Source organism: Octodon degus, unplaced genomic scaffold, assembly GCF_000260255.1.
Source record: "Octodon degus isolate 3935 unplaced genomic scaffold, OctDeg1.0 scaffold00011, whole genome shotgun sequence".
NCBI lineage: Eukaryota > Metazoa > Chordata > Mammalia > Rodentia > Octodontidae > Octodon > Octodon degus.
Window position 1 is genome coordinate 15004575 of NW_004524587.1, and position 15123 is coordinate 15019697.

At 39.8% G+C, this 15123-nt stretch overlaps 2 protein-coding genes and 1 pseudogene across 2 annotated transcripts in view; 1 reads left to right on the top strand and 2 right to left on the bottom strand.

Annotated features, from left to right (window-relative positions):
• The window catches only part of Lrrc36 (leucine rich repeat containing 36), an 82555-nt gene extending 71174 nt beyond the window's left edge, over nt 1-11381 (bottom strand). The window contains exon 1 of the mRNA XM_004625874.2: nt 11308-11381. Coding sequence (XP_004625931.1) covers nt 11308-11377 — 70 coding nt within the window. The 5' untranslated portion in view covers nt 11378-11381. The remainder of the gene's footprint in view (nt 1-11307) is intronic.
• LOC111815084 lies at nt 6441-7482 on the bottom strand (annotated as a pseudogene).
• A 122-nt stretch (nt 11382-11503) lies between the features above and the next one.
• Kctd19 (potassium channel tetramerization domain containing 19) overlaps nt 11504-15123 on the top strand; it is a 39868-nt gene continuing 36248 nt past the window's right edge. The window contains exons 1-2 of the mRNA XM_023709312.1: nt 11504-11573; nt 14774-15070. Of these exons, the coding sequence (XP_023565080.1) occupies nt 11571-11573; nt 14774-15070 (300 nt within the window). The 5' untranslated portion in view covers nt 11504-11570. The remainder of the gene's footprint in view (nt 11574-14773; nt 15071-15123) is intronic.

A 15123-nucleotide genomic window follows, 5' to 3' on the forward strand; every position in this document is an offset into this window, starting at 1 on the left:
TATATTTTTTTTTTTGGTGGAACCAGGGATTGAACTTAGGCCCCTGCACTTGCCAGGCAAGCACTTATTCTACTGAGCCATTTCCCCAGCCCCTTAAGACATATATTAATCAATTGCCATATACAAATCTTACATGGATCCTGGTTATTTTTAGAAAACAGAAATATTTTATAGGACAATTGGGGAAATAATACTGGTTGTATATTTGGTGATATTAAAAGACTTAAATATTTTTACATTGTACATGGAATTATTTTTAAAAGATTCTTATATTTTGAAAGTACATGTTAAAATATTTATGGGTGAAATTATATTCCTGGAATTTGTTTCAAAGTAATTAGTACAAAAGCTGGGAGGGGGAAGAGACAGAGAGAGAAAGAGAGAGGAGGGGGCAGGGAGGGAGACTGGGGTAAATGGTGGAAGATAAAGTATGTATGAAAGATCAGTCATGAATTAATGACAACTATTGACATAGGGTGATAGGAATTCATTATTCTGTTACCTCTACTCTTGTACATTTTAAAATGGTCATAATACAAATATTAAATAACCAGATGTGCCAGCACATACCCATAATCCCAGAACTCTGGGAAGCTGAGAAAGGAAGATAGAAAGTTGGAGCCAAACATAGGCAGGTTAGTGACTTATCAAGACCCTATCTCATAAAGAAAAATTTTAAAAAACACTGGTGATGTAGCTCAGTGCAAAAGCCCTGGGTTCAATTCCCAGTACTACAATAATTAAATAAAAAGAAAAAACAAACTAAATAAGTGACATATATTTGTATGTAGGGAACGTTTCTGGAAAGTTATGCAAAATATCGATAACAGTATTTGTCCTTAAGAAGAGAGATGAGCTCGGTTCTGCCAATAAATAAATAAATAAATAATTTTTTTTTAAAAAGAAGAGAGATGAGGTCTGTGGCACCAGGGGAATCAGGGGTAAGACTTACTTTTCACTGTAAAATTATATTACTCATATAATAAATAATTTTAATAGCCAAAAAAGAGTTCACAGTTATATTTCCCCCTCTCTACAAAATAAACATTATCAGCCTAAACACATGCTGCAGCATAGTCTTCAAATAAAAATTTATTGTTAACCCTACATCATATTCTTCAGATAACATTTTACTTCTGCAATTTTCATTTTAGACAGTTATTCAGCAAAAAGTTTCACTAGCGCCTCTTCCTCACATATCATTCCTTTCTCATTCCACCCCTGTCTGATCTCCCACAATCCTCATTCTCCCAAAATTCCCCTTGTCAAGGTCACCAATGAGCTCCCTTTGCCACTTTCTGCATTAACATGCTTGGCCTGTTAACAGCATTAGCCACAGCTGACCATCACTCTCACGATGTACCACCCTTTCTTACATTTCATAACACTACATTCTCCTTCCTCTGCACAACCTTTAATATTTGAAGTATGCCAAAGCTGAATCTTAAGATTTATTCCTTTCTTTACCTACCTTCTCTCCTTAGGTGAATTCATCTTGTCTCATGGCTTTAATTACACACTATGTGCTAATGTTTCCAAAATTTACATCTCTAACCCTGACCTCTGCTCTGAGTTTCAGACTCATATATACAGCTGCCTACTAAGTTCTCACACTTGGATATCTACAGACATTTTAAACTTAATATGCTCAAAGCAAATCTATACTCTCAGGGCTGGGGATTTGGCTAGAGCTGGGGACTTGGCTCAGCAGTAGAATGCTTGCCTAGCAAGCTGGAAGCCCTGGGTTCAGTCCTTGGCACCAAAAACAAAAAATAAACCTCTCCTAAAAAAAAAAAATTCAACCAAAAAAATACAGTAAAATAAAAAAGATCAAAAACAAACAAGGCAACCATACTCTCAATAAATGGCATCATCACCCCCCAGCAATATCTTATATTAAGACTATGCTATTTTGCATTTATGTATTTGGTACAGGGTCTCACTGCACAGCTCGGACTCGTAGTGATCCTCCTGTTTTCAGCCTCCCCAGCACTGGGATTACAGGAATGTGCCACCAGCTTGCCCGGGGGGCAGGGACAGTGTGGCATGCAGACAGGGGATTGAACCCTAGTCCCTGAGTTTGCCAAAGCAGGCACTTAATCTGCTGAGTTATCTTGCTGGCCCAAGGCAATGCTATTTTTAATGTTTCCTTTTCCTTACCCCTCACATCCAATTCTTTCATAAATATTCTCCCTTTAGCCCCCCCCCAATATATTTTGTCTCCTTTCACTTTTTTTTTTTAACCTCCATTACCATCATCTCAGTTCATGCCACCATTCACTATCTCTTATTTACACAATTGTTACAAGCTTTTTTTTTTTTTTTGGCCTGGGATTGGAACCCAGGGCCTTGAACTACATCCATGGCCATTTATTTATTTAATAGACAAGGTCTTGGGCTCAAACTTATCATTATGTCCATCCTTAAAATACTTTGGTAGAAACTGACAAGCCAATTCTAAATTTTTAAAAAAATTTTATGTATTTGATATAGGTTCTCACTATGCAGGTTGGACTCATAGTGCTCCTCCTGTTCCAGCCTCCCCAGCTCTGAGATTACAGCGTGTGCCACCATACCCAGTCTTGGTGGCAGACTGAGCAGGCCCAGGGAGAGGCCTACATGGCATGTGGTACTGGGGATCGAACCTGGGTCCTTCTGCTTGCCTAGGCAGGCGCTTAGACCACTGAACTATCTCCGTGGCCCCCAATTCTAAAATTCCTAAGAGAAAATAAAGATCTGAGAATAGCCCTGATAAGTTTCTTTTTTAAAACCCGTAAAACCTTTATGAAAATGTGGCAGTGCATGCCTATAATCGCAGCACTCCAGAGAATGAAGCAGGAGTATTGCTTGAGTTAAAAGTTAGAGGTCAGCCTGGACTACATAGTGAGTTCAAGGCCAGCCTGAATTACGTAGGAAGACCCTGTCTAAAAGAAAAACAAGGGGCTGGGGATTTGGCTCAGCAGTAGAATGTTTGCCTTGCAAGCTGGAAGTCCTGGGTTAGTTCCTCAGCCCCCAAAAAACCAAACCAAAACAAAAACAAAAACAAAATTAAAAAAATAAAAACAAAAACAAAAACAACCAAACCCTAAATGACAGTTACTCTATAGGTATATATCTTGATAGAAATGCAAACTGGGGCTGATACACTAGCTTCACTCAGAAAATTATCAGCAAAACATTAAATCCTCAAGTTTTGGCTTCTCTTAACTAAGAAAGGCATTAAGTGAGGAAAACAAATCAACGAATGGAAAATTTATAAATTAGATGTTTTTTTTTTTTTAAAAAAAAGGTATAAATATGGTATCACTCACCAGTTATACCTTAAATAAAATGTCTTATCTATTCAGTCTGTTACTGTGTACTTTTATTTAATTATAATCAGGCTAGCATTGTTATTAATCAGTACTATTTTAAGTAGCATGCCCTAAAAATGATATAATTGGAAACCCATAATTAGTTTACTAGCTGAAAATTTTGTGTACTAAGTAAAAGCTTTTCAAAACTATTTATTGAAAATGTACTAAAAATAGAAAAAATAAAATGGGCTACACTTCATACACACAAATTTTTGTCTTCTCAATCTATTTTTCTTGGGTTTTGCCTTTATTTTTGGTCTTTTTTATGTATTTTAGCACAGGGTCTACAGGGTCTCACTACGTAGATTGCACTCTGTAGTGATTCTCCTGTTTTCAACCTCCCAAGCGCTGGGATTACAGGTGCACGCCACCACATCCAGTCTCAACTGTAGTCTCAGCTTGCCTGACCCTGGCGTGGGGCCAGTACAGCAGGCCAGAGATCAAACCCCGGCCACTGCACTCTGCCTAAACAGTTTATCTATTTTTAAAAGTATGTTTGCACTGTCAAATTAGGCCAGGAAGAAGGATGGATGCTATCACCTATACATTCAAATTGTCTTTTACCAGTATCTCAAAATAAAGCTAAATTCCAAGAAAGTATGTGTATGAATTATGTATATGTGTATAATCTATATATGTGTGTATACACATATGTGTGTGAATGCATATAATATTTTTATAACTCCAAGGAAGAAACACACTTAGATATAGAGTATTATCAAAATTCTTGTCCAATAATACATCACTTTTTATAACAATCTAATGCCAGTTGTGGGCTTCCCCTATCTTCTAAAATTAGGAAGTTAGTGGAAGAACTACAAGTGAAAATAAAAGGGATATTTCTTTTACTGTTGTGATTAAAAGCTCTTCTGGTTTGTTCTATATTGTTCATTCCCAACTTTATAAGGTGAATTGGCTTTAGAATCAGAATCTAATATTTTCCTTTGATGTAAGAAATCATTTTGTATTTTATAAAAACAATCATACTTTTCACAATTAGTCACATATATAATTGAGTATACTGGTAAAAAAAAAAAAAAAAGGAAGTTTAAAGACGAAAGCATCCTAGGCACCTTAATACAATGGAATGTCAGTCAGTATTATGAGATTCACATCAAGGGGGAGCCCTTCTTTCATCAAAATTCCATGAGACAGCTCTATATTAGATAAAATTGGTACCAGATGTATTATTGCTAGCATTAGAGGAAAATTTAATATAGTTAAATTAACCAAATTAAGGGGCAAATAAATATATTGGTCATATGTGTGGTATTTCTAATATCTGAAGAATATTTTAATTTCAAATGTATTGTATTAAATTTTATCAGTTGAGTTGAGGCCTAAATATTTTTTATTTATTTATTTTTTGGTGGTGGGGATTGAACTCAGAGCCTTGAGCTTGCCAGGCAGGCACTTAAGCTGCTGTGCTAGTTCCCAAGTCCTTGTAATAAATTCTAATAACTCAGGTTAAAAATACCTGGGCGTGGGCCAGGGAAATGGCTCAGTGGGATAAGCGCTTCCCTGGCAAGTGCAAGAGCCTGAGTTCAATCGCTGGTTCTGGAAAAAAAAATTCTAATAACCAGGACAGAAACAAAATGAAAGGGGCTGGGAATATAGTTCAGTGGCATAGTGCCTGCCTGTCAAATGTGAGATCACGAGTTCAATTCCTGGTATAAAAAAGTGAATAAATAACTGATAAACAAAATTAAGGAGGAAAAACTATTAAAAGTTATTTTAAAGATTAAATTAGGGGGGCTGGTGAGATGGCTCAGTGGTCTAAAGCACCTACCTAGACAGAACAAGCTAAGCAAAGCACAAGGACCGCGGTTCAATCCCCCAGCACCACATGCCAGCCAGCCCCACCCCCTGGTGGGCTGAGCTGGACACACACACACACACACACACACACACAAATAAGTAAATAAAATTTTAAAAAAAGATTAAATTAGGGGTAGCAATAACAAATAAATAAAAGATTAAACAAAAGCATATTAAGTGACAAAGTAGCAAAAAAGTAAAAGTAAATTATTAAGGCTAAATAAGATTTTATGATCTAAAAGGTACAGAAGTATTAAAAATTCTGTTAGAATTAGAAATGATTCTTATCCTAAAGATTAAAATTTTAAAAAATGAATTAGTACATAAAAGCCTGAGAATAATACAATGTAGATGCCTGCTTAGGCAAGCACGCAGGGACCTGAGGTTCAATCCCCAGCACCATATGCTGTGTCAACTCTGCCCTTAGGGCAGACTGAGCTGGCCACAAAAAAAGAAAAAGAAAAAAGAACACAAAGTAGAGATAATGAAAAACATCTTACTATTCCCAGTGTGGCTGTTATCTAGGAATGAATTAAACATCATGTAAAAAATGTTACTAGTTAGATGAACACATAAAAAATCAACATGCCACATCTACCTAAAATGTTCAAAAAATGGCTTAAAAAGCAAATTTCACAGGGCCAGCAAGATAGCTCAGAGGACCAAGCACCTGCTTAGGCAAGCGCAGGGGCCAGGGTTTGATCCCTGGCACCACATGCCCTGCTGGCCCCACCCCCAAGGCACAGTGAGCCCACCAGTGAGTCTGGGAGTGATGGTGCCTGCTTGTAATCCCAGCACTGGGGAGGCTGAAAACAAGAGGATCACTAGGAGTCTGACGTAGTGAGACCCTGCACAAAATTTAAAAAAAAAATTTTTAAAAAGCAAATTTCACAAAATTTATTTTACAAATTTATTTTTTGAGATAGGGTCTCACTATGCTGGCCCAGAATTCACTATACAGTCCTGGCTTGCTCTGAATTCACAGAAATCCTCTTGTTTCAGCCTCCAAGTGCTGGGATTATAGGCGTGTGCCACCACACCTGGCTTTTCATAAAATTTAGATAATTTATAGTGGATAAATAAGTATGGGAAGGCAGCTATGCTAACCACTATACCACCAAAGCCTCGGCAATAAGTATGGGAAGACACTGACTAATTCTAAATTTCACAACGGACAGCTTCTAGCTATTGCTTTGGAGCAGAAACTTGGTCACTCAAAGACCACTGGACAAGAATTCTGACCTAAATTGAACTAGCGCCACCTAGTCAATGAATGCTCTCCATTGTCTCTGAAAGGGAAGCTTCCATCAAAGACAGCACAGGAGGGACACATCTATCTGTGCAATCTCCACTGGTTGATAAATTACCTTAGAAGGTTGCTGGTATAAGAATAGAGTAGAATAGGAAGAAGAGTGAGAAATACCCCACTGCTATTGTTCTGGTAGACACTTAGTTCTAGGGTCTGATAGTGACATGCAGGTTGCTGATAAACGGCTGAGCTACAATCACAGGAAAACTAGATATGGAACATGAAGGGGACGAAAAGTTACCTCTGGAATAAAAAAAAAAAAAAAAACCGCTATTATAGCAAATGTAAGGGCATCTGGTCGAAAGGGTTAGATACATCATTCCAGCAGCTGGTATTGCACTACAATGAGAGTTCTCTACTTGTTTTCTTATTGCTGGGCCAATAATGAATTTATATTTATCATTAAGTTTTTCAGGGCCGGGGAGATGGCTCAGTAGAATAAGCGTTTCCCCGGCAAACTCAAGGACCTGAGTTCAATCCCCGGTTCTGCCAAAAAAAAGTTTTTCAGCCTCTTGTACATTTTTTGTACACCTTCTTGTGTTTCAAAAGTAACCCAACCATACCCTTTAGACACTCCAGCTCTGTTATTTACAATCTTCATTTCTTTTACAAACCCATACTGGATAAAATGTTTTCTTAAATCATTTTCATTTAAGAAATCATTTTCCTTTGGCTTAAAGTCAGTTCCTCCTAAGAAGATGTGATTGGGTATCACAGTACCATATCTTGGGGCACTTGTTGGGCTATTCAAAGGCACTGGTGACACAGGATTAGAGACTGGGGAATCTGTTCCTGTCTGATCAGGAACACCTCCGTCCCAGAGGCGTGGGTGGCGGAGTCGAGCTGCACCATCACCGGATGCTGCCGGGGCGCGCCCCCTGGCGGAAACAGTGCTCAACCCCACTTCTGTCCTAATACATTTATAAAAGGAAACAGAAGTAAAAGGCAAAGTATTTTGAACTGGAAATATAGCTCAGTAGTAGGGCACTTGCCTTGCATGGATGAGACCCTAGGTTTGAAAAACACAGCAAATAAAACAAAAAACCCACACAAGAGAAAAAAATACAATCACATCCATATCATATGTCATATATAAAAATAAATTCCAGATTAGGCTTAACATGGGAAGCAAAACTGAAGAATTTTTAGGGGACAGAAAAAGAGCTTATCATATTACTGTAAGGAAAGATTTGATCAATAAGACAATGGAAACAAATTATAAAAATATCACTACTTTAACATGAATTTATCTGCAGGGCAAAGGAGAATGTAAACATTGATTTGAATTTTTAATAGAGAGAGATATAACAAGAAAACAAGCAAAAAAGGTTCATAAATGTTCTATCTCTTTGTACATTAAAAAAGTAACACTAATCACATGATCAGAAAATTCTGACAGTATAGAAAAGTACAGAATAAAAGTTAAGTCTCTCAAAGGAGACCACGGTAATTTCTTACAGGAGAACTTTATAATGCATACACCAACACATTCATTTAATTGAAAAATATCCATTTTACTGATAAATAACAGAAGAAAAATTACTAAAGCCTAGCATGATAGTATACACCGGTACTTGGAAGGTTGAGGCAAGAGGATGACTGTAAGTTCAAGACCAGCCTAAGCTACAAATGAGTTCAAGGCAGCCTGAACTACCTGGTCAAAAGAAAAAAAAGACACATTGCCAAATAGCAGGGTGTTGTGGCCTGGACCTATAATCCTAGCACTCTGGAGGCTGACAGAGGATCACTGAGGGCTCAAGTTTAGCCTGGCTACACAGTAAGCTAAAAGCTATTCTGAATTACAGAATGGGACTCTATATCAAGAAAAATAAAATTAAAAACTTGTCAAGTAACTTATATGCTATTATTCCTTTGCTTTAAAAGGTGGCCATGTATATGAGTTACATGGAAAAGGTATGATAGGAGGGAGAATATTCTTTTGTTTTAGAGACTTTTGTGTTGTACAAATTATCAGCACAAATAATTTTTGTCATTTACCTGCCTGAAATATAAACAAAACAAATACAGGAGAATCATTATGAGTCCAATCTGGTAGTGAGACCCTGAAACACCCTGTAGACCCTTCCCTAAAATACAGAAAGAAAAAAAAAAAAGTTAAGCAGAAAAAAACCCTGCCATATATTGGTCTACTTGGAGAATAAAAGGGATACAACCTTCCTCCCTCCTTATTGACTTTTCTGGGTCTTACTAAGTTACCCAGAATAATTTCAAACTCAGTGAACTCAAACCTCCCCAATAGCTGGGTCCACAGGCCTGCATTACTAATAACTGCCCACCCCCCACTTCAAATATCAAAGTGAATGAATTTTTTTTAAAAAAAGGTAAGAAAATCAGAGTGTATCAGCCAATGGCTGACTTGTAAAATAGGTGAATTCAAAGAGTATGGGCAGGGGCTGGTGAGATGGCTCAGTGGTCTAAAGCACCTACTTAGAACAAGCTAAGCTAAGCAAAAGGACAGCGACCCTGGTTCAATCCCCAGCACCACATGCCAGCCAGCCCCGCCCCCTGGTGGGCTGAGCTGGCCACACACACACACAATAAATAAATAAATAAATAAATTAATTAATTAATTAAAAAAAAAGAGTATGGGCAGGGCCAGCCAAACAGCTATTGGATTAAAGCACCTGCAAGCAGGCGCAGGGGCCAGGCGTTTGATCTCTGGGCCTGCCATGCCAGCCCCGACCCCAGGGTACACTGAGATGGCAATTGAGACTGTGTGTGGTGGAGTGCGCCTGTAATCTCAGCTCTTGGGAGACTGTAAACAGGTTGATCACTATGAGTCTGATCTAGTAGTGAGACCCTGAACACCCTGTAGACTCTTCCAAGAAAAAATATGCCTGAAATATCTACATTTATCAACACATTAAAGTATTATCTTTAGTTATCTATGCTAGGGATGGTTACAGAAGGAAGAAAAAATTAGTGCCTTCTTTATTCATCTATGCAATGTTTCCCTGTTATTAGCATGTACACTTTCTATTTTTTAAATAATTTTTAAGTAGGCTGGAGAGATGGCTCAGTGGTCTAAAGCACCTACTTGGAACAAGCTTGGCAAAACACAGGGACCGCGGTTCGATCCCCCCAGCACCACATGCCAGCCAGCCCTGCCCCCTGGTGGGCTGAGCTGGCCACACACACACACACACACACACACACACACACACTAAATAAATGTTTTTAAAAAATTTAAAAAAAATAATTTTTAAATAAAATTACAAATAAACTAGGTTATTTCATATTCCATAAATTTAAAAAAGAGGAATCAAAAAAGGCAACTTTTGATTATGGTTACAGTATAGGCTCTGGAATCAAATCTTATGTTTTCCTGGTTTTTTTTTGTTGTTGTTGTTTTGTTTTTGTTTTTTTCAGAACCGGGGATTAAACTCAGGCCCTTGCGCTTGGCAGGGAAGTGCTCATTCCACTGAGCTATCTCCTGGGCCTCAAATCTTATGTTAATAAATGCTGGTTGCATCCAGTATGACTTTGGGCAACAATCTAAACCTAATTTTGTTTGTAAAATTGTATCTGACAAGTTTCCTGTAGAGACTGAATAGTGTATGTAAAGCACTAAACACAGGATCTGGTGATCACTTAGGTTAGCTAACAGACAATCAGGAATGCTAATATCTTTTAACTTTTTTTTTTTTTTTTTTGGTCTGTTTGAGACAGAGTCTGGCTATACAGCTCAGGCTGGCCTTGAGCTCACTTTGTTTTGTGAGACAGGGTATCCCTAAGTAATTCATACAGGCCTTGAACTCAACTGTGTAGTCCTGGCTGGCTGCAAAGTAGCGAAGGCTGCCTCAGCCTCCTGGGTGCTGGGATTACAGGGGTGTGTTACTAGTGTGATCTTGAATTTGATACTATCCTCTTGCCTCAGCCTCCTAAATGCTGGGATTACAGGCGTGTACCACCACACCCACCCTTTTTTAGCTTTCTTATTCCTAATATAAATGAACAAGACCGTAAATCAAAGGAAGAGTCAAAAGGCACTCAGCCAGTATTATCTCTAGGAACCAGGCAGGGTTGCAGCTCACCTAATCACTTGACAGATCATTTGCTATTCTAGTCAGGCCCCTTTCTGAGCCACTTTACAAAAGTGAGCTACACTAATGCAGATTTTAAAAAGGTCAAATTCTTGAAGTTCATAAGAATGGACAACAGGAAGTTGCTAATGAATGAACTAACAGAGAGAAGCCCTTTCTCAGTTTACTCCAATCCGCAAAACACTCCACGTAAACTTCCAAAACTGCTGAAAATAACGTTCTTTCCAGGTGACACACCCCTGCAATGCCAGCACCCAGGAGGCTGAGGCAGCCTTCGCTACTTCGAGGCCAGCCAGGACTACACAGTTGAGTTCAACGCCTGTATGAATTACATAGGGAGCCCCTGTCTCACAAAACAAACAAGAATGCTTCTTGTGCCTCACAGCACCCTCACTCCCAAGCACAACTGCCTCTCCGCACTGCCCGTCTCCCACCTGCGTTCCTCTGACGGCTCACTTCCGTCCAGTAGTTTATACTTCTTTCCTCTGTCCAATTCTGTCACCTGCCACAGAATCCCGCCTGTTCAAGCTTCTCTCCTTCACATTCCCTTAATTCCACACCCTCTGTTTTGTTATTTCGGTTCCTCCACTTCCACTTCACTGTAACCATTCTGCCTCAGTTTCCCCCATGTCTGCTTCAGAGACCGCTCCTCAGCGGTTCTTCCGCCTCTAAGGCGAGTTTTTCTGGCTTCCACCTCAGTTTTCTCCTCCTCGCCTCTAACCACACGTTCCTTGCCCAAGTCCTCCCGGCCTGGCCCTACCCGGCTGCTCCTGGGTCAGCGCCCCCAGGCGGCGGATGCCCTCCTCGTCCAGATCCCACTGCTCCGCCATCCCTGCCCGCCGCTCACCTGACACCGCCCTCGAGACTGCCGCGCGCTCAGGCCACGCTCCGACGGCCCCGCCCACCCACCAGGCCCCGCCCACGCCACTAGGCCCCGCTCACACCCCTCCCCCACCCCACCCCCGCGCTGCGGAGTCCGTTAGTGTCAGCTCACGCGCCTGTTCCTGCTGCAGGATCCGCACCATGGTATGGAGCTAGATTTGTAGGGGAACACCAAAACCCCACTTAACCGACGAATGAGGGGAGCTGGAGCCCAGGAGTAGGACTACAGACTTAGGGATCTCTCTCAGGGGAATGGAGTTGGAAGGCGACCCCAATTTAGAAAGACGCCCTGGGGATAACTCTGAAAGAACGTGCTGTCTTGAGGGATGAGGGGCTCCAACTCTGAGGATTTTGAGGAGGCCAGGCCTAAGAGGTTGGGGTTGTACCCCTCAGGGTCTTCATATCTCAGTGTGGGAGTTTGAGAAATGCTGGCTTTGGAGCAGTGAGTATGTGGGGGGGGGGGGAAGGGTCAAGGAGCATCCCGATCTGAAGGTTAGGAGTAGCACGTTTCGGAGGCATGGTGGGGAGCTCCTGATTTGAAAGGTTGGGCAACTCGGTTATGAAGAATTAGGATCTTGTCTTTAAAGCACTAGGTGATTCTAGATCTGGATCTTGACTTGAAAGGCGTTCCAGTGGGGGCCGGGACCAGTACGGCAAAGTGATGGGGATGGGGATGACTTTTAAGGCTGCCACATTTCTTGTAGCCAGTCTAGCAAGAAACCAGATTGTCCTTCAAGAAGTACCATACCCATTCTCCCTTACCTAAGACGAGGGCTCTCCCCTGGCTGGGATGGTTCTGCACCTGTCAAGCCCTGAGCAATCTCTGAAACTTCTGAAAAGAACAGCTCTGTCTCTACCTCTGCCTTCATTCCAACAGGCACCTCTTAAGAGGCCCCTTGTTCATGAGACATTTATGTAAGGAGGCAAACATTTGAGCCAGGACTCTTGTCATACTCTATCCTTAATAAGAAGCACTGGACGTTATCTTTAAGGATCATGGGTTTTAAAGCACCAGATCTGTATACTCTGAGCACCTCCACTGAGTTCTTGACTCACTCATCACCTTTAAGAACAGGACACAACATCAAGGTCATTATATATTTATGATTTCTTGTATCGGTCAGGCCATTAGTTACTCTGTTTATCATATCTAGCCTTAGCCACATTTTAGAAAGCTAGAACTTGAAAGGCTAGATTAGTTCATGTATGGGACAGCTTTCCCAGCACTGCTTTTGATTGCTGATAACGCCAGTTTAAAATTTGTAATCTTTCTTTTCGCGCCCCCTAGAGGCCATTTAATCTCAAATGTGGCGCATATTATCGCTCATTTTATATGTATCTGAATAGATTTACTCTAGAAGACATGGACTCTGTCTCTTTTGTTTGGAATCTATTTTTCCTCCTCAACTGTCAAAATCAGCAGTGCAAGATTTTGTTGGAGAAGGAGACTTTCTTTTTTGAGCAAACATCTCTTTAACTGTCTTCTTCCTACCTCCAACACATTTAAAACATTCAGAAAGGTTGAAAGAATTGTACAAAAAGCATCTACATTCCGCAATTAATATTTTGCTATATTCTATCACATGTTCATCTACCATCCCTCCATCGGCCCATCTTATTTTTATTTCAAAATAAGTGACAAATATAAGTACAGTACACCACCCAGTCACTTCAACATGCATAGTTTTGTTTTGTTTTGTTTTGTTTTTTTGCTAGAATTCAACATTGTTTTATGGTCCTTTTTGTGTGCATGTATGTGTGGTACTGTGGATTTAATCCAAAAGTACTCTACCATTCTGCTATATCTTCAGTCCCTTTTTGTTTTTTATTTTGAGTCAAGGTCTCACGAAGTTGCTCTAGTGGCACTCAAACTTGTGATCCTCTTGCCTCAGCCCCCCAAAGTGCTAGGAATTCAATCCCAGGTCTTTGCACTGAGCTATATCCCCAGCCCTTTCCCTGATTTATTTTGAGACAGGGTCTCACCCAGTTGCCTAGTCTATACTCAAACTTGCAGTCATCCTCCTGCCCCCACCTACCAAGTGCTGGGGTTGCAGGCATGCACAACCACATTTAGTTTATTTACCACTCTTAAAAATGTTTTTACAGGGGTAATGCTCTTGGATTATCTTAAAATATGATACAAATGGCTTAATATGTTTGACAACTATCTTCTTTTCCATAATGTTGATAACTTAGTTTTTCTTGGAGCAGCGTAGACAATTCACTTATGTAAGTGAATAGATGAGCTGAGGAAGGTTTATGTTCATTGTTGCCTTTATATATATGAACAGACATCCATAGCATTCGACATCCAGTGACATAAGGTAGGAGTACGAGAGAGCTCTTCAGTGCTCTGCGGATGCTCATATGGACTCTCATCCAAACTCTTTTAAAAAGCTTTATCGGGATATAATTAATACACCATGTGATTTACCATTTTAATATGTACAATTCAGTAGTTCTTATTATGTTCACAGAGTTGTGTAACCATTGCCACAATCAATTTTTGAACATATTTTCCCCAAAAAGAAACCCTAACCACTGGGATTCACGCACCATTCTTTCCCAGCCTTCCTACCCCTAAGCAACCACATTTGCCTATTCTGCACATCACATGTAAATAGAATAATATACTTTGTAATTTGTTTGACTTCTTTTACTTAGCATAATGTTTCTAGGTTCATCCATGTTATAACATGAATCAGTATTTCATTGTTTTTGAAGAAAAAAAGGCACTCCATATGGAGTGTGGTGAATCTGCTAATCAAATTAGGAAGTATTGCCATTTTAACAATATTGTTTTCCACTCTGTGAGCATATGACGTTTTTCCACTTATTTGGGTCTTTAAAATTTTTCCTCAGTGATATTTTGAGGTTTTTAGACTCAAATTTCTTTTGTTAAAATTACAAGTATTTTGTTTTTGATGTGGATAGAAATGAAATTGGTGTCTTAATTTCAGTTTTGAATTGCTCATTGCTAGTCTATAAAATTAAAAAAATATATCTACACCCTTCAACTTTGCTAGGCTCATAGTTTTTTATTTTTAGCAAATTCTTTAGATTTTTCTATGTACTATACAAACTATGTTATCAACAAGTAAAGATAGTTTAAATCTTCTTTTCCAATCAGGATGATTTCTGTTTGTTAGTTTGTTTTGAGGTCCTCAAGGTGTAGTGCAGGCTGGCTATGAATTCATGATGTAGCCCAGGCTGGCCTTGAATTTGCAGCAATCCTCCTTCCTCAGTCTCCTGATTTCTGAGATTACAGGCATCATCTAACCATGCCAGGCCCAGGATGCTTTTTATTTCTTACTTTTTCATAGCTCTTTTCATGCTTCCTTTAGGAGGAGGCTGGCATACCCCACGAATCAGCAGAAGACCTGTTTCATTTCAACGTTGGCGGCTGGCATTTCTCAGTTCCCAGAAGCAAACTTGCCCAGTTCCCAGACTCCCTGCTATGGAAAGAGGCTTCAGCATTGACCTCTTCAGAAAACCAGAGGCTGTTCATAGACAGAGATGGTTCCACATTTAGGCACGTGCACTATTACCTCTACACCTCTAAGCTGTCCTTCTCCAGTTGTGCAGAACTGAACTTGCTGTATGAAGAGGCACTGAGTCTGCAGCTGATGCCTTTGCTGCAGGTAAGATGTTGTTTTCTTCTAAGAGTGGTGATCAGAAACAATATATATATATA